Source organism: Malaclemys terrapin, chromosome 17 (genome assembly GCF_027887155.1).
Source record: "Malaclemys terrapin pileata isolate rMalTer1 chromosome 17, rMalTer1.hap1, whole genome shotgun sequence".
Classification (NCBI taxonomy): Eukaryota; Metazoa; Chordata; order Testudines; family Emydidae; genus Malaclemys; species Malaclemys terrapin.
The window spans coordinates 12,939,054-12,964,563 of record NC_071521.1 but is presented as its reverse complement, the minus strand read 5'-3'; the positions used below and the strand labels follow the sequence as shown (position 1 = coordinate 12,964,563).

The window sequence follows — 25,510 nt, the reverse complement described above, 5'->3', positions numbered from 1 at the left end:
CAGATGTCTAGTGGGTCCAAACCAGCTGTGAGTATGCAAGCACGGTGAAGACTAATTTGACTTTAAACATGAATTAAACTCACTTTCTAGAGATCACCGTACTGCTTCCCTTAGCCTCCATCAGCAGAGCTCACAATGGTGTGAGTGCCCCTCTTTCTGGGTTCTCAGACTGAGAAGCTTCTGCAACGGGAGATGTATAGGGAGGGGACACTTGTCTTGCATCAGTAGACTTGCCACTGGTATTTACTTCTCCCCCATCTCTAATGAGACAACTAAAACCTGTCCTTAAATCCTTAATAATCTCTTCCCAGGCCAAGGCTGTCAGGGCTCTGTCACATGGATTCTGGAGTGGCCTGGAGCATTCACATCCACAGTCTTTTTAAGTGCATGAGATGAGAGGCTATTCAGTGCCATTAACACTCAGACCCCCTCTAGCTATATCCTGAATGCCCCACTTTCCCTCTCTGGGCAGATGCCAGTCTGAGTGGACCCAACTGCTGGATCCCATCTGCTTCTAAACCCCCTGGGTTTGGATAATGACTAGTCACTGGTCCTAGCTCTGGGTCTCTTAGGCACACTCCTAGGTGAAATCCCCATGTCGTCTGACACCCTTCTTGGGCAGTGGCACCCCACAGTCCAGTTACCCTAGACCAAAGGTGGTTAACCTGAGCCTGAGAAGGAGCCAGAATTTACCAACGTATATTGCCAAAGAACCACAGTAATAAGTCAGCAGCTCCCCTGCCCCTTTCCCAGCGCCTCCCACCCACCGATTAGCACCTCTCCCCCCCTCCCACCTCCCGATCAGCTGTTTCCTGGCCTGCAAGGAGTCTGGGGGGAGGGGGAAGGAGCGAGGGCACTGCAGCCTCAGGGAAGTGGGCAGGAAGGGGTGGAATGGGGGTAGGGCCAGTGGCAGAGCCAGGGGTTGAGCAGTGAGCACCCCCCGGCACATTGGAAAGTTGGTGCCTGTAGCTCCAGCCCCAGAGTCAGTGACTATACAAGGAGCCGCATATTAACTTCTAAAGAGCCACATGTGGCTCCAGAGCCACAGGTTGGCCACCCCTGCCCTAGACCCTGAAACCAGTGCTCCAGCTCTCCTGAGCCCCAGTTGCTTAGACAAATTCCCATAGAGTTCCCACTGGCTCTGGGAGCTCTGGTTTCTCAGTTAACCCCTTTAGGGACAATGTGGCAGGAAATCCCAGAACACTGGCTTAGCAAAGGGATTACTTCTAACAGCATGCCATAGAGCTAAAAATATCTGGAAAATAAGTCCTGAATGCAGCCCCTAGGTCTGATCTCATCCCTCCCTTGAGTCCTGAGCTTGATCAGCATCCTTAGGTTAGGCAGCTCTTCCTGGCTTCCCTCTCCTCCAACCCTGTTTGGACACGAGGCAGTGAACTGACTTGGCTTAGAAAAGCACCCCCGTTTTAAAACTGTCCCTTTTTTTGCCCATATGGTTCTAATTCCAGATGTTGGGAATGGGACAGTGGGACACAGCAGATACTGGCTGCTATAAAATGACCTTAATTCCATTGCTTTGTCTAGCACCTGTGGAACCTGCCCTGCCTCCGAGGGGAATGAGTGTTGGATGAGGAGAGTGTGACTTCTAGTCTTCAGTTATCCGGCATCATTATAAACAAACTAGGGAAATTCAACCTAGATGGAGCTACTATAAGGTGGGTGCATAACTGGTTGGAAAACTATTCCCAGAGTAGTTACCAGTGGTTCATAGTCCAACTGGAAGGGCATATTGAGTGGGGTCCCACAGGGATCAGTTCTGGGTCTGGTTCTGTTCAATATCTTAATCAGTGATTTAGATAATGGCATAGAGAGTACACTTATAAAGCATATGCTTTGGAGGATAGGATTAAAATTCAGAATGATCTGGAGAAATGGTCTGAAGTAAATAGGATGAAATTCAATAAGGACAAATGCAAAGTGCTCCACTTAGATGGAACAATCAGTTGCACACATGCAAAATGGGAAATGACTGCGAAGGAACGAGGACTGCGGAAAGGGGTCTGGGGGTCATAGTGGACCACAAGCTAAATGAGTCAACAGTGTAACACTGTTGCCAAAAAAAAAAAAAAAAGCAAACATCATTCTGGGATGTATTAGTAGGAGTGTTGTAAGCAAGACATGAGAAGTAATTCTTCCACTCTACTCCATGCTGATTAGGCCTCAACTGGAGTATTGTGTCTAGTTCTGGGTGCCACATTTCAGGAAAGATGTGGACAAATTGGAGAGAGTCCAGAGAAGAGCAACAAAAATGATGAAAGGTCTAGAAAAGTGATGTATGAGGGAAGATTGAAAAAACTGGGTTTGTTTAGTCTGGAGAAGGGAAGACTGAGAGGGGACATAAGTTTTAAAGTACATAAAAGGTTGTTACAAGGAGAAGGAAGAAAAATTGTTCTTAACCTCTGAGGATAGGACAAGAAGCAATGGGCTTAAATTGCAGCAAGGGTGGTTTAGGTTGGACATTAGGAAAAACTTCCTAACAGTCAGGGTGGTTAAGTATTGGAATAAATTGCCTAGGGAGGTTGTGGAATCTCCATCACTGGAGATTTTTAAGAGCAGGTTAGACACATCTGTCAAGAATGGTCTAGATAATACTTAGTCCTCCCATGAGTGCAGAGGACTGGACTAAATGACCTCTCGAGGTCCTCTCCAGTCCTATGATTATTACTAGAAGACAGAATATTTCCTGCCTCCACCTTATTGAGGATTTCCTTGTTGACAAAGTATAAATAGACCATAACCTGAACCAAACTCAACAGACTTTCAATCAAATAATTCCTTAGCCCATCAGGAATTGCAGGATATAAATGGAGATTTTCTACCCCATGCAGCTGGCAGAGGTAGTTATTACAGTAAGCCTGTCATGCTTTTTTCTCGTGGATTCAGTGTGTCTCTTCCTCCTCCCCCTACCCCCCCAAAAGCAGGCCAGAGTGACGACTCTGGTATGGCTGGCTTGCTGTTGTAAGAGATGATAAAATTCCTGTCTTGGTGACATTAGCTGAGTCTGACAGTTCCAGCCTGACAGGGTCTGGAATCCCGGAACCAAATCCTAGCCTTAAGAGCTGGATCACAAAATCCTGAGATGAGCTCTTCCCCTTCTGGCTTTCTTAAAAATCTACTAAATGGAAGTACCAGGCAGTTAACACTTCCTGCTCCACATGGTGAACTCTACCCTGTAACTGGACATTCTGGGGATGAAAATCTTCAGGGGCTGGGAGGTAGGGTGACCAGATGTCCTGATTTTATAGGGACAGTCCAGATATGTGGGTCTTTGTCTTATATAGGCGCTTATTACTCCCCCACTCCTGTCCTGATTTTTCACACTTGCTGTCTGGTCACCCTACTGTGGGGGCTGAGCAATAGCTTTATTACTTCTCCTTTGGACTGTAAGGAGTTATTGAGACAGGGTGCAACCCCTTCTTAACACAAATGAATAACATCTGAGTTTTAATTACATATGACTGCAGGGAAGAGGGGAAAATGAAATAGGATCCTACACTGCACTCTAACAGAAACATGAATGAATTACAATCTTTGCTTTTAACCCCTTTTGCTACTAGGGCTAAGCATGAATGATTGCAGATCAACACGATGCAATCTCTGAATGCTGTCTGCTAGGGAAGTATTGGGAGAATATTGTACTACTTAGCAGATCATTTTTAGAAACTCATGGGAAGGCTGGAAGCCTGGGGTGAAGCTTGAATGGTAGTGGTGGGGAACTGACCTTATAAAATCTCTTCTGTTATATCACAACCCTGGGTTTAGCAGGCCAATGCTCAAACCACTGAGCTATCCCTCCCCCCAGAAATGAAGCAGTGGTTTCCCACAAGTGTAGGCGGGTTTAGGAAGCCCAGCCCTGTTAGAGAGCTAGCTACATTCCTGCAGATGTGTGCGGCTAATATAGGCTTTCTCCTTTCTCCCAGATGTTTTAGTCTTATCTCAGCCATTTGAGCACAGAACTCCTCTTCCTTTGTGTGAGGCATCAGTGGGATTAGGGCTGAGGGGACTCTCCATGTGAGTTCTATTCTGTTCCCTGGGATCAGGATGAGGGAGAGAGGTCTATGTGAAACCTCTTGTCTTTTCATCCCCTGGGAGTGCAGCCTGCCATTAAGTTTTGGCTCATCACTATGGAATTTTTTCACAGTCTTTTCCAGCCTACTGCAGCAGGAATCTTAAAGCAGAAAGTAAGTATCCTGCTCTGATGTTTATGGGGTGGGGATGGAGAAATAGATTACTTGGATGGATGAGGTAAACTGAGTTGTTAGTGCTCTATTAGCACTCCCCTAGCACCTGTGATAAAGACCCTCTGAGAAAATATTCTTCTCAAAGGTGCCTTCACTGGGGGAAGGAATGAAGGGGCTGGGTCCCTGCCTCCCACATCTTTACTATTTAGTTGCTTCCCTCAAAGTGGCTGAAAGATTGGTGCTTTGTCACTCCTGATCTTCGCTTGTTCCCAGCTATTTTGTGGCTGTACCACTGCTTTCCCCTTACACCTAGAACTGAGCCTGATGCTAGGAGCCCAATGAAAGCTCCTGAGTGACAGACAAGGAGGCATTATAGTAAGTTCCATATTACCCAGGCTGGTCCCACAGGGGTGGGTGTGTGTGTGTGTGTGTGTGTGTGTTTTACAGGCTTAAAACTCAATCAAAAAACCTCTACTTCACTGAACTACAGTGTAAGCTATGTACTAATGTCTCTGCTTCCCAGAACTTGTGTTCCCTTGTGATGCTTAAACCCCTGTCGAGATGTATGCTGTCAGGTAGGAGTGGCTGACTGGAGAACTTAATTTAATTCTCTGTTAATCCTCCTCTCTTCCTCACCTTATCAAGATAATGGCAGTACAAGAAAATGTAGAGAACATATGTTGGAATCTTGTAACTGCATCCCACACAGAACCAATAACTCAGTCCTCTTGCAGGGGTTTAGTGCATAGAAAAGAGCAAAGTCCTGCTAACTGGAGGGGAAAGGCATGATATCCAGCCTTTCCCACTGTCCCTATTTTCTCTCTCCTCAGTTTTTCTCAAAGATGATAGTGAACTTCCTTAGTGAGGCAACACTGGCAAATAGTTCTCTATTTTCCATGCAGTTTCAGACAACACACCTTTCCAAGCTTGTGGGACAGCAGCAATAATGCAGAATTGATTTTTCTAATTTTTCAGCATGTTTGTGCACTTAGAACGAGTAGCTGCCTGCTTTGTGTGAACATAATGCTTCTGAAAGGTGGCAGGCTCACCATACTAGAAACTGAATTTCTTAGCCATGGAATTGGTGCAATAGTAGGGCAAGCCTCTACATGCCAGCCTATCAACATAGCTAAACACGGTACTGGTGACTATCTCTAGAGGTCAGAGTCCTTGGTCCCTCAGACTGTTAATTAAGGATGCAGTTGTGGTGGGTTGTGATGGATGCCAATTTGTCAGGAATTAAGACCACATACTAACTTCACACAAACCTCTAAGCAGCTAACTGCTTTTGCTCATTATGGAACTTCATTTATTTATCTCAAAATTGGACTTGAAATTGTGTGGGGTTTTTATTTTGACTGGGTCAGCAGATACCTTCTTTATATAATCTGACCTCCCTGCTTTCCTTGTCTTCACTTAAAAACAAACAAACTGTTCTGTTCCAGTAACATCTGCCTGTGGCTTCCTTTTAGGTGAACCATGATTCCTGTCACTGAACTGCGCTATTTTGCTGATACCCAGCCAGCATACCGCATCCTGAAACCATGGTGGGATGTCTTCACGGACTACATTTCCATAGTCATGCTGATGATTGCAGTGTTTGGAGGGACACTTCAGGTCACCCAGGACAAAATGATCTGCTTGCCCTGCAAATGGGTTACCAAAGACTCCTGCAATGACTCTTTCAGAGGTTGGACAGCTGCAACTCCAGACCCCACTTACTATAACTCTAGTCTTGTCCCATCTCAGGACACTGGGCCTACAGGGATCCGATATGACCTAGACCGGCACCAGTATAACTATGTGGATGCAGTGTGCTATGAGAATCGCCTTCACTGGTTTGCCAAGTATTTCCCTTACCTGGTGCTGCTACACACACTGATCTTCTTGGCTTGCAGCAATTTCTGGTTCAAATTCCCAAGGACCAGCTCCAAGCTGGAGCATTTTGTGTCTATTCTGCTGAAGTGTTTTGACTCTCCGTGGACAACAAGAGCATTGTCTGAGACAGTGGTGGAGGAGAGTGATCCCAAGCCTGCCTTTGGAAAGATGAATGGCTCCATGGAGAAGAAATCTTCCACAATCAGTGAGGATGTGGAAGCCACTGTTCCCATGCTACAGAGAACAAAGTCGCGGATTGAGCAAGGGATTGTCGATCGCTCTGAGACGGGCGTCTTGGACAAGAAAGAAGGGGAACAGGCCAAAGCGCTTTTTGAGAAAGTTAAAAAGTTCCGCACGCACGTGGAGGAGGGAGACATAGTCTATCGCCTCTACATGAGACAAACCATCATCAAGGTGATCAAATTCATCTTGATCATCTGCTACACTGTCTACTATGTCAACAACATCAGGTTTGACATTGACTGCAAGGTGGACATCGAGAGCCTGACAGGTTATCGCATGTACCGCTGTGCTCACCCTCTTGCCACTCTCTTCAAAATCCTAGCCTCTTTCTACATTAGCCTGGTGATCTTCTATGGACTGATCTGCATGTACACTCTCTGGTGGATGCTGAGGCGATCCCTCAAGAAATACTCCTTTGAGTCCATCCGGGAGGAGAGCAGCTATAGTGACATCCCTGACGTCAAGAACGACTTTGCTTTCATGCTGCACCTGATCGACCAGTACGACCCCCTCTACTCCAAGCGATTCGCTGTCTTTCTCTCTGAAGTGAGTGAGAACAAGCTGCGGCAGCTGAACCTCAACAATGAGTGGACCTTGGAGAAGCTGCGGCAGAGGATCACCAAGAACTCCCAGGACAAGCTGGAGCTGCATCTCTTCATGCTGAGTGGCATCCCCGACACAGTCTTTGACCTTATCGAGTTGGAGGTGTTGAAGCTGGAGCTCATCCCCGATGTTACTATCCCACCAAGCATTGCCCAGCTCACCAGCCTTAAGGAGCTGTGGCTCTACCACACGGCTGCCAAAATTGAGGCCCCAGCCCTTGCCTTCTTGAGGGAAAACCTGAAATCTCTGCACATTAAGTTCACAGACATCAAGGAAATCCCTCTTTGGATTTATAGCCTAAAGACCTTGGAGGAGCTCCACTTGACAGGGAACCTGAGTGCAGAGAACAACCGTTACATTGTGATCGACGGACTGAGGGAACTGAAGCGGCTCAAGGTACTTCGGCTGAAGAGCAACCTTACCAAGCTTCCGCAGGTGGTGACGGACGTTGGTGTGCACCTCCAGAAGCTCTCCATCAACAATGAGGGTACCAAGCTCATTGTCCTCAACAGCCTTAAGAAGATGGTCAATCTGACAGAGCTGGAGCTGATCCGCTGCGACCTGGAACGCATCCCACACTCTATCTTCAGCCTCCACAATCTCCAAGAGATCGACCTGAAGGACAATAACCTCAAGACCATTGAGGAGATCATCAGCTTCCAGCACCTACACCGTCTCACTTGCCTTAAGCTGTGGTACAACCATATAGCCTACATCCCCATGCAGATCGGCAACCTCACCAACTTGGAGCGCCTTTACCTTAACCGCAACAAGATAGAGAAGATACCCACCCAGCTTTTCTATTGCCGGAAGCTGCGGTACTTGGATCTCAGCCACAATAACTTGACTTCTATACCGGCAGACATTGGGCTACTGCAGAACCTGCAGAACCTAGCTGTGACAGCCAACAGGGTAAGTGAGGAGGGAGTGTGGCGGAGATGCATGGATTGGATAAAGCTGCATTCTAAGATGCACTTTATAGCAGGCAGCAGGAATTAGAAGCATTAAACTGCTACAGTGGGGTGTGCAATATCTTGGCACTACCATTTATACTTAACTTTGTTCCTTGTCTGTACAACTTTCTTAGGATGAAACTTTGCAAAAACAAACCCAAATCTTCAATTTAAATTCTTTTTGGCTAATGGGTAGATTGCAAACATAGCTGTTTTGGCTGCTCTTCAGTAGTTTCTTAGAATAGAGAACTGAGAAATTACACTTAAGAATGCAGCATTATATACTTAAACCATTTGCAATATAAACTGAGGCCATTAGCCACCCGTGTGTGTCTGCATAGGACTGCTGTCAGGGTGTTTGTATGGTGCTATAAGTGTACACAATGCTTTACAGAACACATTGAGACAGGACCTGCCTTGAAGAGTTCACAATCTAATATCAAATACTTCCTCCATGAGAAGCTTGCGAAGGAGATCCGCATATAGGAGGCTTTATGAAAAGTGGCTTGTCACACAGCACTGGGCTACCTAGTGCCCAGGAAGTGACTGTTGCTAGCATAGGGGGCCACATGAATCCAGGTGGAAAGCTGAGTGGGAGGACAATGCAAAAGGAACAGTTAATGAGAAAGAGCAGCATAGGAAACAAGGGGATGTGGGGTGTAACTAGCTGCCTATATTTTTGCAGAAGAAAATAGGCAAAGGTGGAGCTGTGCAGAGGTTTAAAGGTGTGGTATGCTACAAAGACCTTGATCCACTTCTTATGTAATTCTCCAATATTAATCCCATAGGAATGTCCTAGAAATGTAGGTAACTGTTACTCATTAGTTGCTCACTGGGCAGGTAACAGCATTTTGGAAACTGGTATCTACATGATCTTAAAAAAAAAAAAAAGACATGCAGCAGTTTCTTTGTAAATTACAAACCCAGTAGATGCTGTTTTATACATGTTGGATTATGGCTGCTCCTGTCCATGCAGCACGCTGTCTAGAACCACCTGCTGACAAGTAGTCGGACTCTGAAGGAGTCTTTCTAGTGTCTTGTACAATTAGAGACACTTATTCTGTGAGGCCTTTTCTCTAACTACCACTTTAAAAGACCTTTTGTGAGTAGTACCAGAAGCAAACTTGGAGCTGAAATATCTGGGTTGGTGCACTGTCCTTAGCCTATATAGTGAGCTAAATCAGGCAGGTCTACACTACAAACTTACAACAGTATAACTACATCGCTCAGGGGCATGGGGTCGGGGCAAGGGGCAAGCCCCCGTATCCCAGCGGGGTGAACCCCTGCACCCTGGCAGGAGCACCCGGCGGAGCAGGGGGTGGTGGTGGTGGTGGTGCACACACTTTTACAGGAGCCCCTGGCCAGAGCATCTATGTGCCCTGCCCCCCTCGCAAGGCCAGCGGGAGAGGCAGTCATCACTCCTACTCCTCCGCCATCGCCCACCTACCTACGCCACTGCTGTACCAGCAGGTCCCCGGTATGTGTCGTTTCGGTATCCGTCACCCTTTTCAAGAACACAACCCCAATGTATACCTGGGACCCGCTATCTACACCAGGGCTTAGGTCAGTATATGATGATGGTGGGGGCTTTTCCTGTCAACATAGTTAATCCACCTCCGCAAGAGGCGGTAGCTATGCTGACAGGAGAAGCTCTCTCATCAGCATAGTAGCATCTTCACTGAAGCGCTACAGTGGCACTGCAGCATTTTAAGATTTGACCTGCCCTTGGGCCTTTAACGTGACTAATCACTGACTGATACAAGTGCACATGTACTTTCAGACTACAGCAAATGTAATGTCCTCTTCACATGTAAATCAGGCTCTAGTTTAACACAGTTGCAGTTTTTCTTTGTAATTTACAAGCAGAGAAGGTATTGCAATATGGGATCAGGAAGTTACTTTTGTCCTAATGAGCTTCCACTTAATTGCTTAGGAGCAGCAAAACTTGGAAGAGATGACCCGATTGTGACATGCTGCCTGATGTTGCTATGACATACTTTCACTTCAATAACTCCTCCCAGTGGATTGTCCTGCAGTTCTGAACCTGGGTTACATAAAATACTGTAAATTGCTTATAAAGTATGTTGAACTAAAGGCTGCATTTGGCCTATTTATATTTCAAGATCCACTGATGCCTCATAGAAACTAAAAATGCTCTGGTTAGAATTCTACTTGTTTCTTTCTGTCCACAAAACCCAGGAGGCTTTGTTGCTAGAGACATGAGAACAAAATATTTTGCTGCTTTAAAAGTCCATCTGATTACTTATTCCCACCGGAAGTCTCAAAGAAGTCTGGTAACATAATTGCACAAAGAGCAACCAGCCATGACAAGGGATTATGAATTCAGGTGGAAATATGCAGCAAAATCCTGCCTCTTATAAGGATACCCATATTTTTCAGTCTGCAATAAGGCCCCTAATGCTTTAGATACATCTTGACAAGTCAATACTGTCTAATTGCTGCCTTTTATAGGGAAAACTCTGGAGGCAAAACAACTTAACAATTGTATTCTAAATTGTCAAGGAGGCTTCTAAAATTCTAACCAGCTTTTGGTTGTTTTTCAGTAGCTACCTTGCTTCTAAAAGTGAAATGGCAGCCCAGGAGCCAGAGAAGTGGTGCCCATTCTGCATTAACTTTGATCTATAACCTTCAGAAAACTTAAGCTAAACCGCTACTGTTTAAGAAGCCATTCTGTCTGTTAAACCACCCTTAACACCAGATTAAGCTGTGGCTAACCTACCATCCCTGGCATTGGGGAAGGCGTCTGGCATTGTATAGCCAGTCACATTTCAGCAATAGGTTTAAAACTAAAATAATTTTCCTCCGTGAGTAGGAGGAGTCTTCAGTGTAGCATCCGTCATCTGGCACTTGCTGGATGCTGCACTAAGCAAAGTGAAGGAAGCTTTTAAGGCTCTATTTTAAAGTGCAGAACTATACAGGTTTTGAACAGTGCCCTTTTTTTGGCAATTGTTCAACAGCCCAGGTTACACAGGGTTAAGACAAGCTGTGCATCCTCCGCAAGCTGTGGGTGGAGTTTCTCTTCTGGATGAAAAGAAGCTTGAGGCAGCTCTGTTTTTGCAATAAAATGTGGAACCACCCATCTTGTTCTTCCAAAGACACTAATGCACCATGAAGGCTAGAAGCAGTATTCTCTTTCCTGCCTAGCCCTCTGTCTCCTGGAGATCCAGTGAAACAGCTAATCAGCTCTTGTTCCCTGCAGAGATGTAGACAAGGCCACAATTACCCTTGGGCTCAGGAAGCCCGGTTATTTACGGTCAGCAGCAGAAAAGGCAAGTGCTGATAGAATTCTTAGGGTCAGGAAATGCCAGTCTATCTCAAAGCTCCCCTGCTAGCCCAGCAGCCCTAGTAACTAGCTACTTCTGGAGCTGGCGAGTACAACCCAGTCTTTCTGGGAAACAGGCCCTGTTGTAACACACAACTTTCTTCTTTGATAAAGTCCACTCCTGTCACTTGAAAACAAGTGATTGGTCTTATTAGTTATATGACTACCAGGCTGAATTTTGCAGCTTGCTCAGAACGATGGTTCCAAATAACGATGGCTGAATAAAGCTGCTGTTTGTTGCTGTTGCCGTTCCACTGGCTCTAGCTTATTCGGAACTTTGGCTGTTTGTTAAAGACTCTCTGTAGCCAATGGCTGCTCCAGGCAGATCTTGTGCGCATAATTAAAGTTAAAATAGAGTGCAATTATATTTTAAACAAAGGATAGGCTGAGACTTTCACTGAGTTAAGGAGAGGGTCCTGAAGTGATGCCTGAATCTATTGAACCCAACCCCATAAGCTTTTATATTTGCCAGCCATGCCTTCTTCCAGCAATACAAAAAATAAATAAATTAAAAATTTCAACTATAGTGTTGTTGTCGGACTGTCATGGTATCATAGTCCGATTGGACTAGTAATCGCCCTGTCTGACACTTGGCTATTGGTGCATAGGTGGGGGGAGCCAATGGTGCTGGGTATTTAATTTCTCTTGTTGCATTTTGACACTGTGAAAAAGTTGAGTAGCGTGGTAGTGCCTAGAAGGTCCCTGATCAGGGCCCCATTGTGTTCAGTGCTGCCCGTGCGCACAATGAAAGGATCGTGCCTGCCCAAAGAGCTTACGTTCTAAGTAAAATGAAGGAATGGGGGATACAAAAGATTGGGAAGCACAAAAATCTAGCATTCGAATAGACACTAGAACATGTATACGACTGGAAACCCTAATGCATGGCTTCTGCCCTCCTTCCCCAGCACACTGTGGATCAAAGATGGCCTGTACTGGTCAAGATCAAATATTACACTGAATTCCCCTCATTCATTTCTTTTAATGGCTCGATATCCACTTAAATGCTCACAAACCACTAGCCTGCTGTTCTCATTAGTAAATCACTCCTAGGAACACAACTCACTATATCAGATTCTGCCCCCATTCCATTTAGTCAAGTTCCTCACTTCCATCCAGGGACAATACTTGATGCTTCAGAGGAAGACAAAAATGCTGTCTCCCTGTTTCTGCCAGGCTTTTAAGGGGAGGAGATGTTTGTTTGCATGCCATCCTCAGGATTAGAGCAGGGCAGCTCAAGGAAGAAGCAGAATGTTGCCTTCCATAATAGCAATGGGATCGGAGTACTAATGCTTCCATGCCCTGAGGGAGCAGATGTTTGTAGGAGAAGCTCACTGGCCACCTGAATTATTGTTTGGACCTATGTGCTACACAGAAGAAGAAGACCTGGTCTCTGCTTCAGTTACAATGCAACTGATCTCTATTCTTGCAGGGTAGGTGCTCCAATGAGAGAGAGGCTAGGAGGAGGACCCTAGCAACGTGTGTCCATATAGTATACTTGGTGCCTTTTTGCTGGTCTCTGATCCTGCAGATAGAAAATGAGCGGTGGGGAGGGAGCCCCCCATGTATTACACCCATGCTATTTGGACAGTTGTAAGGCAGGGCTCCCCTGGGTTACTGCAGGCTGTTTACTTTGGAGCAGCTAGGAAGATAAGAGGTTATTTACATTTCCTTCTGTAGAGGAAAGAACTGGCAGGCTCAAACTCTACCTCAGATGTTTCAAGGTGAAAGTTGGGTCAGTCTTACGGAGCTGACAGAGCTGTGCCAATTAAGAAGTTCTGGTGGCAGGGAAGGGGGAAAGCTGGGAGAGCAAGAGTCCTCCATTTGAGAGAGAGAAATACATCGGTCTCTAATTCTGTAGGAGAACTACAGAGGGATGAGCTGTTCAAATACTTGGCATGATCAGTAATTGCAGTAGTTAGGGGTACCGTGGAAAGCACTGAGCTGTGGCTGCGAAACTGGATTATAACCAGGGTATGGAGGGATGTGTGTGCTGCAGATCAGAACTGAACCATGTAGGGAATAGCCTGACTTGTGTTGGGAATAGTGGTTTTTTTTGTGTTTTTATTTATTTTTTGGCAGGTGGCTAATCACTGAACTTTAAAAATGGAACCTCTCTGTCATTTTACTTTTATTATTCTAGCACCCTGTGGCCCTGGTCAGGATCAGAGCCTTATGGTGCTAGGTGCCATACAAATAGGGAAGGGCTGTCAATGTGAAGAGCTTAAACTCCAAGTGGGAGAACTGATAATGGATGGATTCTGGGAGGGGACAAAGGAAACACCGATGGGAACACATGACTGTACAGACTAGATGTGAGTGGGTTTCAGATCTTCCCTGCTTCTGTCAGTAATCTCTATTTGGCTCTGGGCTAGCCATTTTCATGTGGCAGTTTACTGTAAATAGTACGGTACAAGAAGATCTGTGTGAGGACAAGGTAGTAGCTTTACTGTAGCTTAGGGAAAGCGTTCCATGCATAAAGGTCAGCCTAGAAGAAAGCAGAAATGCATTTAAGGGAGAAATTAGTATTTGGAGGCTGGTGCTGTTGTCTGACTACATCTCGTCTGCTTGACTTGCCTTAGGTGAGCACATGTCACATTTGTATCTCTCTGATTCCTCCTTTCAGATTGAGAGTCTCCCACCTGAGCTCTTCCAGTGCAGGAAGCTGCGGACCTTGAACCTGGGAAACAATGTGCTGCAATCACTGCCATCTCGGGTGGGCGAGCTGACCAACCTGTCCCAGATAGAGCTGCGGGGGAACCGCCTGGAGTGCCTGCCGGTGGAGCTGGGGGAGTGTCCTCTGCTGAAACGCAGTGGGCTGGTGGTGGAGGAGGACCTGTTCAACACCCTGTCCCTGGAGGTCAAGGAGCGGCTGTGGAGGGCAGACAAAGAGCAAGCTTGAGCTGCTGACAAGAAGGCAGGGAAACCCCTCATCAACTAGACAGGAAACAAAAGGCCATTCCATTCCAATTCCATCTCCCAACCGCCCCAGCCAACACCAGACTAGCTAAAGAGATCCTTGAATAACCAACACGACTGGGAACAAGGCTGCTTGCTCCCTTGGATGCAGGATGGGGGAGGTTCGGGGTCAGGGTGAGGACCAAGGCAGAGTGGGTGGCTCCTCTACAACAGACAGCGTGAACAAAAGAGGTGCTGCTGTTCTGCAAGACGAGAAGTGGGATGACGCCAAAGCTGCCATGGAGTTAACCAGAACCGCTGGTGGAGCCAACTTACTTCAGGGTAACTGCCTCTGAATATAGGGGAGACAAATGTGCTGATCCAGTTACACTGCTGCATAGCCCTAGATAGGGCTCTTGCGTGCATCAGGGACTGAGGATGTCTTAGAGTCAAAGGACAAAAGTCCAGGGAGCCTCTTTAAACTCCAACTCTACTTTGCTGTGACACTTGTATAGTTCCATGCTACTTGCTGATGTAATCAGTTGGGGCTTCTCTTTGAGGGCAGGGAGGATGGCACAGCTTATTTATTTATTAATTTTATTTTTTATTTTTAAAGATGCTGGCATTTTTTGGTAACTTTACCTCAAAGATCAACTTGGATTCAGGACTTTTTTTTTTAACCCAGTTTCCATCTGCTGACTTGAGGTTGCACAGTCTTTTCAGATTCCAATCCTTTGTGCTGACCAGTAGATCGCCTGGCCTGCTTCCCTAGCTGGTATTGCTTGAGGTATTGCCTAAATTAGCTGTTCCAGAATATTACCTAGGTTGGGCTGTCAGTAGGCTGAATTCCAGTCATGTTTAGTAAATGGGACAGGAAGGATGCAGCTCAATGCATGAGATAAGACTTGGGTGGAAAGCAGTAAGACTGTTTCTGCCAGAAGCACTGAGGTACTTCAAGACTTTGAATTTTAAAAAGTGTTTTAACTACTTTTTAAACTTCTTTTTCCCTCAGCATTGTGTCTGGGGTGTTAAAAATACAAACACACTATTAGCCAGTGTTAAGTATAACTCAAAATAGGGGAGATACTGCCTGTAGCAGAGAGGAATATTCAACAAGCTTCTTCCCTACCCTTGCTGTGGATAAATTTTTTTTTTTTTTGAGGTTTTGCCAGCATCTTTTATCAATACAATCTACAAAGCTGCTTGTTTTGTTCCGGTCCGTTCAGCTCTTGATTTTAGCAGCTGTCATTCTTGCTGCTCCTCTTGGCCTACGTGATTGAACTCGGTGCTTGGGATGGTAACCCTGTTCTTCTCTCTGCCCCACTGTTAAGGAAGAGTATAAGAATCCTCCCTGGACTGGGCTTCTCCAGCCCCCTGGGAGGGGAGGCCCCATAGTGAGGGGAGAGGAATCTGTGTTGAAACAAGGCTAACTTGTGACTGTTCAACAAATCCCCTTCTGCATTTGCAGAGGCAGACATAGGTTAGTGATAGCTACTCATAATCATGTCCTCAAACCAGGGTGGTTAAAGTGTGGCTTACATTTCCACCAGTCACCCCAAAGCCACCTTGTTAGAAGGGGAAGCCTATGGACCCTACAGCTCCAGTATGCAGTGTTCCACCTTGCCCAGCTATTTGGATCCTCCAAGACTGGAGCACTGCCTGCTGGGATATGTAATATTTGCAGGCATTACCTACATACTAAAAGGGGGGGGCACCCTCCGTTCCTGGCAAGCTGCCACTGAAGCCTTGAGTTGGGCAAAGCATAGACAACCTCTGTCTCAGATATTCTGGGCAATAAGGAACACTACAGTTTATCTTTCTGCATCAGATGTAATATACAAGATACACACACTAGAAATGCTGAAACAATCTGTTAACTAGGCTCTGGATTTGTTGATGCTCAGCTGTTTAAATAAAGCTACATTGAAAGCTAGGAAAACTTAGTTTGTTTATAGAAATGCTTCTAAGAAGGGTATAAAGTCTGCCTCCCTTAGTTCATTCATCATGAAAAGTCAAACAATCCAAAGGGATAACACAATCAACTCTTGTTTGCATGTTTTCCCAGCTCTGACTCTTTCCAGAGAAAAAGGTGCTGCAAAAACTCTTCTGGCTGACAGGTTCTTATTTCTAACAGGATTAGTGTGTGTTGAAATTACAACAGAGATGGGGGCTATTGGTGAAAGGAAGAGTTTTAGCTATTTCAAAATGCACTATATCAGAGATCAAACTGGGATTTAGAAGTGTGATGCTGATAATTTGCACAGTGGAATTTACCAGTCATGCTAGGGTTTTGTATTAACAAGGAGGGCAGCGAACCTGCTGTGGGGACATGAGACTGCTTACTCAGAAAACTGATCTGTTTCAAGATACAGTACAAATGCTGCTTTGAACTAACTCTCCATGGTTAGAGTAAGGACCCTTCCGATGGGGGAGGGAGTCTCTTTCCTACTCTGTCAGATGAAATCTGGTGTTTTGCAATTCTTCTTTACTGAGCCCTGAACCAGTTCTGGGACTGTATGATTAGGACTCATCTACCCTACAGCACTCAGGGAACCTGGTTACAAAACAACTTACTAGTTGTAGCTTACACAGACCTAACTGGTCCTTGGACTATGCAGAGTTATAACATTGCTTATGGAAAGTGAGCTAAGGTTCTGCACCTGGCTCGCCTGACTCTTCTGGTTGTAGTGAAGGTGGGCTCCTAGTTACATAAAACTGCATTTAATTTAGGTCCTGAAGTGTTTGTATAAATAGTCATACAGAACTCCAGAAAGTATGCTGTAAAGTGTCTAGAAATCTGCATAGTAATATGTAGGCCTCCTGTATAGCTCATCCTTAGGGCAAACCACCATCCTGCTAAGGGGGGGAGACTTCCTCTTTTTAGAGTTTTATTTTCTACTGTTTGAAAAATAAGTATCTGCCTATGTTTGATCCAGCTCCACAAAGCAAATGTAAGACCAGTATTGATCATGCATGGAAACATGAGCTGCTTGCTGCTCTTTAAATATTTCAACCAGGACTGTTACAGGAGGTCTAGATAGCCCCCCCCCAGGGGACAAAATCAGAATGAATAAAGAGTTTTTGAAAACTTGTCCTAGTGGAAACCAAGGTTATATTGAAATGCCTCACCATGAATTGGTGAACTGGCTGAGATGCACTTTTCCTCTTCCTTCAAGCAGATGTTGGACCTACAGTAGCAGATCTCAGAGGCATGAGGTGGAGAAAGCTTGAGAATTTTAAGTAGAGGGTCAAAACCTGAGCTGCTGTGCACCCACAGTTGCTCAATACTTCTCCAGAACTTGGCCCATAAGACAAGTTCTCATTTCCAGTACAGTTCCCTGGTCACTCAACCCTTGAGTGACATAGCTAACACACTTTCCCAACTATAGGCACGTCAATCAATGCTCCATTTTTTTTTTTTTTTTTTTTTTAAAGTGGGTTGTCAGGAAGAAGCTGAGTTGGGCTGAGACTGACCTGTGTACTATCCTAGGAAACCTGTTCAGGTTAAACAGACCAGTGAGGGTCTGGTTGGTGTCTCTTCTTCCTGGCAGTCTTCTCAAAGGATTCTAATAGTAATAACCAGGATCATCTGTGTTAGCTGCTAAACTAAAAACAGAACTTGAATTAAAGCCAAATGTCTCCTAACAGCACTACTGAGTCGAACTATTTATCCCAGGTACACTTGTGCCACGATAGGAACCACAGTGCTAAGCTTTTTGGTAAACTGAATTCTAGCTGTTATGATAAGTGGCCTGATGTTTAAGTTGTAACTAATGAATTTGAACCAACCAAGGTAGCAGAAGCTGAATCTGTTAAATGTGTTAAATCTTGCTGTGCTTCGAAACAATGCACTGGAATGTCAGTTGTAGGGTTTTTGTTTTTTCTTCTGCTGAACTTACCTATTGGTCCGCTGTTAACCCACAGGTGGAATTAAGTTACTGTGCCACTCTAAACTGTTTCATGGGTGTTGCAGGTATTCTTTATTATTTTTATTTCTACTTTGTATTAACTACTTTGTCACTCCCTTAGAGCATCCTACCTCAGAACCTTTTTCTCCACCACTTGTTCTATGGTCACTTTCATGTCTTAATTTTAACAAAACTAAAGTCTTAATGTTTATCAGCATGGATAACATTTTAAGGTCACTTTTTTCAGTCTCTGAACCACACTTAGGTCCTCAGTTTTTGTTCTAACAGATGAGCGTAGGAAACTGGAAGACATATTTATGTTTTGCAGCAGATGAGGTATAGAGAAAATGGGTTCCAAAATCTTATTGGATTGAACAGTGGTGAAGTATTAAGCCGTTTCCATTTCATGCGATTTTATTATTTAAGCCTTTTCCATTTCAGCCACTTCCTTTTGTGAAAGGGACGTGAGTGAATAAATATTTTGAAACCTCATTTAGTCTCTGATTTCTATTCTCTTCCAGCTCTTCTGAGGTAGGATGGATCTTTTGAATAAGTGGGGTGCCTGCTTTAGAGATGCAGTAGGGTGATTACTCCAGTGATGAGTTTACTCATACTAGTGTCATTCATGTGGCCAGCTGTTCCTGTTGGCTCTGTCCTTATCCAGCAATGATCTTTAAAATGTTGGTATGATTTCTATTCTCTTCACCGAAGAACAAAATAGTCATACGTCTTACATTGTAACATCACCTGTGTTGAAATGTTACTCAGCATTTGCAAGAGGTTGAAAACTTCAAGTACTAACATAGGTTTTAATCTTATTTAGCAGTACTGTTCTGAAACTTTTGGCTATACACTGGATGCTGCAATCTTTCTGGCAACCATCCAGTTTAAAAAAAAAAAAAAAAAAAAAAAAGCTAGATCTGACAAAAGAAAATGAGTTCTGTCTATCCTAGGTGCATGGAGTTGAGCACCAATCTGGCAAGTAATATCAGAGGGAAGTGCACATTCTCTCCCCACTTTCTCCTGCTGTAGTTGGAGACTAATATATATTGCTTTGAAACACTTCTGAAATCTGACCCATTAACTTGCTGTTTAAAAATAGCAGGTAGCTATGTATAGCCCTAGCTGAAAGTGGGGTCTAGCAAGTCAAGATGGAGTAAAGCTGCCTGGCAAGAAAAGCTGAATGTGGGATTTCTAGAAATCCCACATTCTCCCCATTCTGCTCTTTCAGGAAGTCCTATGAACAAATGGGGAGCTGTGCTAATTCCCCTTGTCTAGCGCAAACTAGTGTGGGCTGTGTGAAAAGAACTGACAGGATCTCACATTAAGAGTGTCTGTACAGCTGATATGTCCCCTTCCTCAGGGCATAACTCCTGGCTTAAACACTTCACATGGCTTATAATAATACTCTCACAGTTGTGGCTTGGTGTCCCCCCACACCCTGGTATGACACTTCAGAATCGTGAAACTGAGTTAAGCCTTGTATGTTGGATTATGTTTAGGCAGGTAACAGCACCTCAAGTGCTGAAGGCTGCTATGTTTTCTCTGAAAGACTTGTAAGACGGGACACTTTAACAAAATAAACATTTTAACTTTTTATTTCCATTTTCCCTTTATTTTTGTTCCTCTAAAGTACTTTGGCTAATACAGCATTTAATGTTCCCAGATTTGGCTCCTTGTGGAAAGATGTTAATGACTCCTGCTATTGTTTAGGAGTGATTGTTCCCTACTTCCCCCTGCAGTAGATGAGCCCTTGTGGGTTGGGGGACTCATTCCAGGGGGAAGAAAAAGAAAATTTAAGAGCAGACTTCACATGACTATACAATGAATGGTTGGAGTGGGTTGATTACACTGTCCTTTACATACTTTCCCTTTGTTTCTAAATGATAGACTGAAAGGAATATAAATAGCTGGATCACTGATAGTGCAGTGAATGTAGAATGAGTGAGTGCAATCTATTAGTGGCATCCTATAGCGCTGACTTGGATTTTTTAGGGAGAGGATTTCTAAAAGAACTTTGTTCTTTTCCCATTGATTTAATTCCCTATCCTTTTCAGCAGAAAGGTCTGCAGAACAAACAAAAAACTTCTGCCAGTCACCATCAAAATATTGCTCCCAGCCAATTAACTGTATATCTCAGCATGCATCATATCTACCTGCCTAAACTGATACATACACACACAGGTGCTGCTGCACTCCCTGGCTTGAAGTGGTTTCCATTATATAGAGGGTTTACAGTTTGGTTCAATGGCTCTCAGCATACGCTGTATAAAAATTGTTCCAGGACTACTGGATACAATCTTCCACTGTTTCTGATGGCTTCAAAAGCAATAGACTTCACTTTAACAGCTGAACATATTTTGGAGTACATTACAGCTAGACAATAAATTCACCCCATATCTTTCTGAGAGTTAAAGTGGGTATTGGGTGTGTGTAATAAATATCCCCTTCTGTTAGGTTTGTAAAAGTAATGGGTTTTGCCCTGTTGCATTTTTTACAAGCAAGGGAAATTGTTGACTAACATGCTACTGGCCCCATTTCAGGGGCGGATGTACATAGTTTGGGAAATGTGTTGGAATGAAAACTTGTCTTATTCAGCAGCATGGCTGGTTTTAACCAAATGCTTTAGTAGCAGAACTGAGCTGAGAAAGGGGAGAACAAAGATGGGCTCTTTGTCATATAAAGCTCAATGGGGCTTAAGCACCCCTTTGGCAGGGATTATCTTTATTCACTAGCTCTCTACAACTCTGAATGATGATGGGGGGGGGGGGGAAGGAATAAAACAAAACATGCCAGGTAAGAAAACAACTTCTGCTAGCAGGAGTGTAGGAGGGTTGCACTGAAGTGAGGTGGGGAGTTCTAGGGAAACCTGAAGTAATATTTTTACTGCAAAAAAAGCATTTTGTTTTTACCTCCAGATAACCATCTCATTGTAAAAACCCTAGTGGAGGCAAGGCCACAGCCAGGCAGGCTTTAATCTTACTGTAGCTAGTCAAGGTCAACCCAATACCCGCACCAGCTGAGATTTACATCAGCTAGCTACGAGGAGGTAAAAATGACTTGTGCCTTGTCTCCACTACGATTTTACATTAAGACAGTTATCTCAGGGTACGTCTATACTTACCTCCGGGTTCAGCAGTAAGGAATCGATCTTCTGGGTTCGATTTATCGCGTCTTGTCTAGATGTGATAAATCAATCCCGGATCGATCCCGGAAGTGCTCGCTGTCAACGCCGGTACTCCTGCTCCGCGAGAGGAGTACGCGGAGTTGACGGGGGAGCCTGCCTGCTGTGTCTGGACCTGCGGTAAGTTCGAACTAAGATACTTTGACTTCAGCTACGTTATTCACATAGACCAGGCCTCAGTATAAAATCACCTTTGTTGCAGTGAAGACCACATGGGCTGTGCGACTACTGAAGCTTGCAAATATACCTATCCAAATGGTTACACTTGTTTAAAAACAAAACAAAATTCAAACTCAATTCTTTGTAACTTTGCACATTTCCAGACCCCTATTACCACCTCCCCCCCCTATTGTTCTCACCATTATCCCCTCTCCCCATAACTTTTTCGTGATCACATCCAGGTTCTATGCTCCTGCCTCCTTGGGTTGCTAGTGACCCCAATTGTATGCAAGGTCTTGAAACAAATTTTGAAAGAGGAAGTAGTTAAGGACCATAGGGGTGAATAGTAATTGAGATAAACTATAACATGGTTTTACAAAAGGTAGATTGTGCTACACCAACGTGATATCTTTCTTTGAGACTGTAACCAATTTTCTAGACAAAGAAATGCAGTAGCTCTAATCTACCTGGATTTCAGTAAGGCTTTTGATACAGTTCCACAGGGGAAATTGAAGTTAAATTGGAGAAGATGGGGATTAGTACAAGAATTAAAAGGTGGGTAAGGAACTGGTTAAAGCAATGGGCCATACTGAAAGGTGAATCGTCAGGCTTGAGGATGGTTACTAGTGGAGTTCCTCAGAGAATGGCCTTGGGACCAATCTCATTTAACATTTTCATTAATGACCTTGGCACAAAGTGGGAGTGTGCTAATAAAAATTGTGGATGAGACAAAGTTGGGAGGAATTGACAGTGTGGAGGAGGGCTGGAATATGATACAAGAAGATCTGGATGACCTTGAAAACTGGAGTAATAGAAATGGGATGAAATTTAATAGTGCAAGGTCCTGCACTTAGGGACTAACAACAAGAATTTTTGCTATAAGTTGGACACGTGTCATTTAGAAGTGCCACAGGAGGAGAAAGAGCTGGATGGACTGGCCAACCACAGGATGACCATGAGCCATCACTGTGATGTGGCCATGGAAAAAGCTAATAATAAAATCCTAGGATTCATTAAGTGAGGTATTTCCAGTAGAGGTAGGAAAGTGTTATTACCATTCTAAAAGGTCCTGGTGAGATCTCATCCAGAATACTATGTGCAGTTCTGGTCTCTCAGGTTTAAGAAAGATGAATTCAAACTGGAACAGGCGGCAGAGGAGGGTAAGTAGGGTGAGCAGAGGAATGGAGGACCTACCTTACCAGAGGAGACAGATGGAGCTTGGCTTAGTTAGCCTAACCAAATAAAGGTTGAGGGGAGATATTACTCTCTATAAATACATCAGAGGGATAAACACCAGGAAGGAAGAGGAGTTCTTTAATTTAAGTGCCAATGTTGGCACAAAAACAAATGGATATAAACTGGCCATCAACAAGTTTAGGCTTTAAATTAGACATAGGTTTCAAACTATCAGAGGAGTGAAGTTCTGGAATAGCCTTCCAAGGGGAGCAGTGGGGGCAAAAACCCTAACTGGCTTCAAGACTGAGGTTGATAAGTTTATGGAAGGGATGGTATGATGACACTGCCTACAATGGTATGTGGCCCATCTGCGAATGCTAGTAGCAAATATCTCCAACAGCCAGAGATCGGATGCTAGATGGGGAGGGCTCTGAGTTAATACAGTGAATTCTTTCCTATGTGTCAGGCTGGTGGGTCTCGCTGACCTGCTCCAGGTCTGACTGATCTCCATATTTGGGGTTGAGAAGGAATTTTCCCAGGTCAAATGGACAGAGACCCTGTTTTTTTGGTTTTGCATTGGGGGGCATAGGTCACTTGCTGGTTTGAACTGGAGTAAATGGTGGATTTTCTGTTCCTTGAAGTCTTTAAATCATGATTTGAGGACTTTAGTAACTCATCCAGAGGTTAGCGGTCTATTACAGGAGTGGGTGGGTGAGGGTCTGTCGCCTGTGATGTGCAGAAAGTCAGACTAGATGATCAGGATGGTCCCTTTTGACTTTAAAGTCTAGTAGCCTATTTCTGTGGCTTTCAATCTGCTTACCCCAAGACTCCGGGCAGTCCAAACAAAAGCAATGTCTGCCAGAGCTCTGAGCAGCTTAGCAAGCTCCCCTCAGCCAGTTTAATCGGCTTTCCTCCCAGTGGTATCAAGAGGAATTATTATTGTTACATTGGAGAGGAAATTAGTATAATCACTCCAGTCAAAAAGGCATTTGAAATGTTCATGCCTGACCTACTGCTGGATGGTTCATACTCCAGGAGTCACTGGGCCTCCCCCAGCTGTAGAAATGGGATCATCCCTCCCTCCCCGGGGTGCTGTGAGCCTTAATTAAAGTGCTTTAAAAGCCTCAGATGGAGGGGGACGATATTAGTGCAAAATTTCTTTTCATGGGTGTGGGGGGATAACGAGAGGAAATAGTGCAAGGTTCTGCAATTGGATCCAACGGAGCAACTGGATCTGATTGCCCCAGGTCATGAGGCTAGGGGTCTGCCCACGCACATCAACTGCAGGATTGGGGGCTTAATGAGGCCAGCCAGCTTCCATCAGCTACTGCCTTGAGCGTTAGACTGCTGGGAGAGGAAACTGTCCCCTTAATCACTGTAAAATCCACATTTATGGTTAATTCTATGGGATAGAGCTGCTGTTAGTAACTTTTAAGCACATGAGGCTTCCGGAGAGATTTAAGGAATGCAGAATGTGTCTTCCCTCTGCCCCAAACTCTGCTCCTGGTGTTCCCTTTGCCCTCACATCTGCTAAAAGAATGAAAGGGACACTGACAACTTGAAAAGAGCAAAAAGCCCAAAACACTAATTTCTACCTGTAACCTTTTTTGTTTCTCCCCTAGTTAAAGTTAACTAAATTTAATTGAAAGAAGTCAGCAAATAAGACGACCTTCTTTTTCAGATTATGTACTTTGTGCATGGGTACAGGCAGCTTCCCCCTAGCTGAAGAGTCCTTTATAAACATCAAAAGGGAAGAAAATAAAAACTAACCCCTCTCCCTGCATTCTTTTACAAGGAATTTTAAAAAGGCATATTCCTTAAAGGCCTCCTCTATCAGAAAGTACTTCCCTTCTAAATTAGTTTTAAAAAATTCATATTGATGTGTCCCTTTAAGACAGTCTTTTAAGAACGGGGGGAGGGGGGGGAAGAAGGACATTTGAAGGCAAAGGCCCATCTTCGTATAAGCTTTTCACGCTTCCTCATTTTCTAGTTCACCCTTCCCTGTATTTTGTCCTTTATTATATGGTGCTGCAAGCGGTGCTTCGAGAGGGGTGAGTTACAGGTTCTTTCAGTGAAAGTCTTGAATGTTTTCTAGAAGAGTCAAGTGTATTTTTCTCTAGAGAAAAAGCTTAAGATCTCCACTTCTGCACCCCAAGGACACCCATTACATAGTGAAGGATGCACTGATGGTGAGTGCCCATGCTGGGTGTCTCATATGTCTCAGAAGTAGTTAATTTTTCTCTCACACTTTGTTTCAGCCTCTGTGGCCTGCCTAAAATGACTACTCCTATACAGCTGGCACTGAAGGGCTATGCATCAAGCAACTAAAACAGCCAAAGAGCAGCTGTGAATGAAGATTTCCACTCATTTAAATCCACTATCCATCTCTTCAGTGGACTTTAGTCCTCTTCATCCCATTCCCCATCAATGTCTGTTGCACCTAGAACTGAATCTGCATCTGTCACCTCCCAACCGCTGTAGTTTCTGTTTGAATCATTAAAGCTCTGTGGCTCTCCCTGGAGCTAAGAGTTGAACTGAGTTTTTCATTATGCTTATGCTGGTTTTTTTCCCCATTAAAAGACAAACTTTTGTTTACACCTTATTTCTGAGCTGCACAAAAGCCCAGATCAACACAAGTATTTAGGCTCCTAATTTCCCTTGAATTCAATGAGACAAGATGGGTGAAGTAATATCTTTTAGTAGGCCAACTTCTGTTGGTGAAAGAGACTTGAAAGGCCATGTCTACACTACCACTTATGTTGGCAAAACTTATGTCATTTTAACACCCCTCTGAGCGACATAAGTTTCGGCAGCATAAGTGGTAGTGTGCACAGCACTGCCTATGTTGGCATATAGCTAGTGCCTCTCGATGGGGGGGCAGAGATGGCTACACAAGAGATCTTACAGTGGCACAGTTGCATCAGTACAGCTGTGCCGCTGTAAGGTCTCTAGTATAGACATAGCCTTTC

The 25,510-nt window shown here is 44.4% G+C and overlaps 1 protein-coding gene across 4 annotated transcripts in view; it reads left to right on the top strand.

The window, feature by feature from the left end:
• Window positions 1-19,621, top strand: part of LRRC8A (leucine rich repeat containing 8 VRAC subunit A) — a 29,731-nt gene extending 10,110 nt beyond the window's left edge. For 2 of the 4 annotated variants that reach the window (XM_054007765.1, XM_054007768.1), the window contains 3 exons: window positions 1,543-1,673; window positions 5,672-7,835; window positions 13,843-19,621. In XM_054007765.1, the coding sequence (XP_053863740.1) occupies window positions 5,679-7,835; window positions 13,843-14,118 (2,433 nt within the window). In that variant the 5' untranslated portion in view covers window positions 1,543-1,673; window positions 5,672-5,678 and the 3' untranslated portion in view covers window positions 14,119-19,621. Of the gene's footprint in view, window positions 1-1,542; window positions 1,674-4,159; window positions 4,200-5,671; window positions 7,836-13,842 lie in introns of all 4 variants that reach the window. The other 2 variants (XM_054007766.1, XM_054007767.1) reach the window with 2 other exon arrangements.
• The last annotated feature ends 5,889 nt before the right edge of the window (window positions 19,622-25,510 follow it).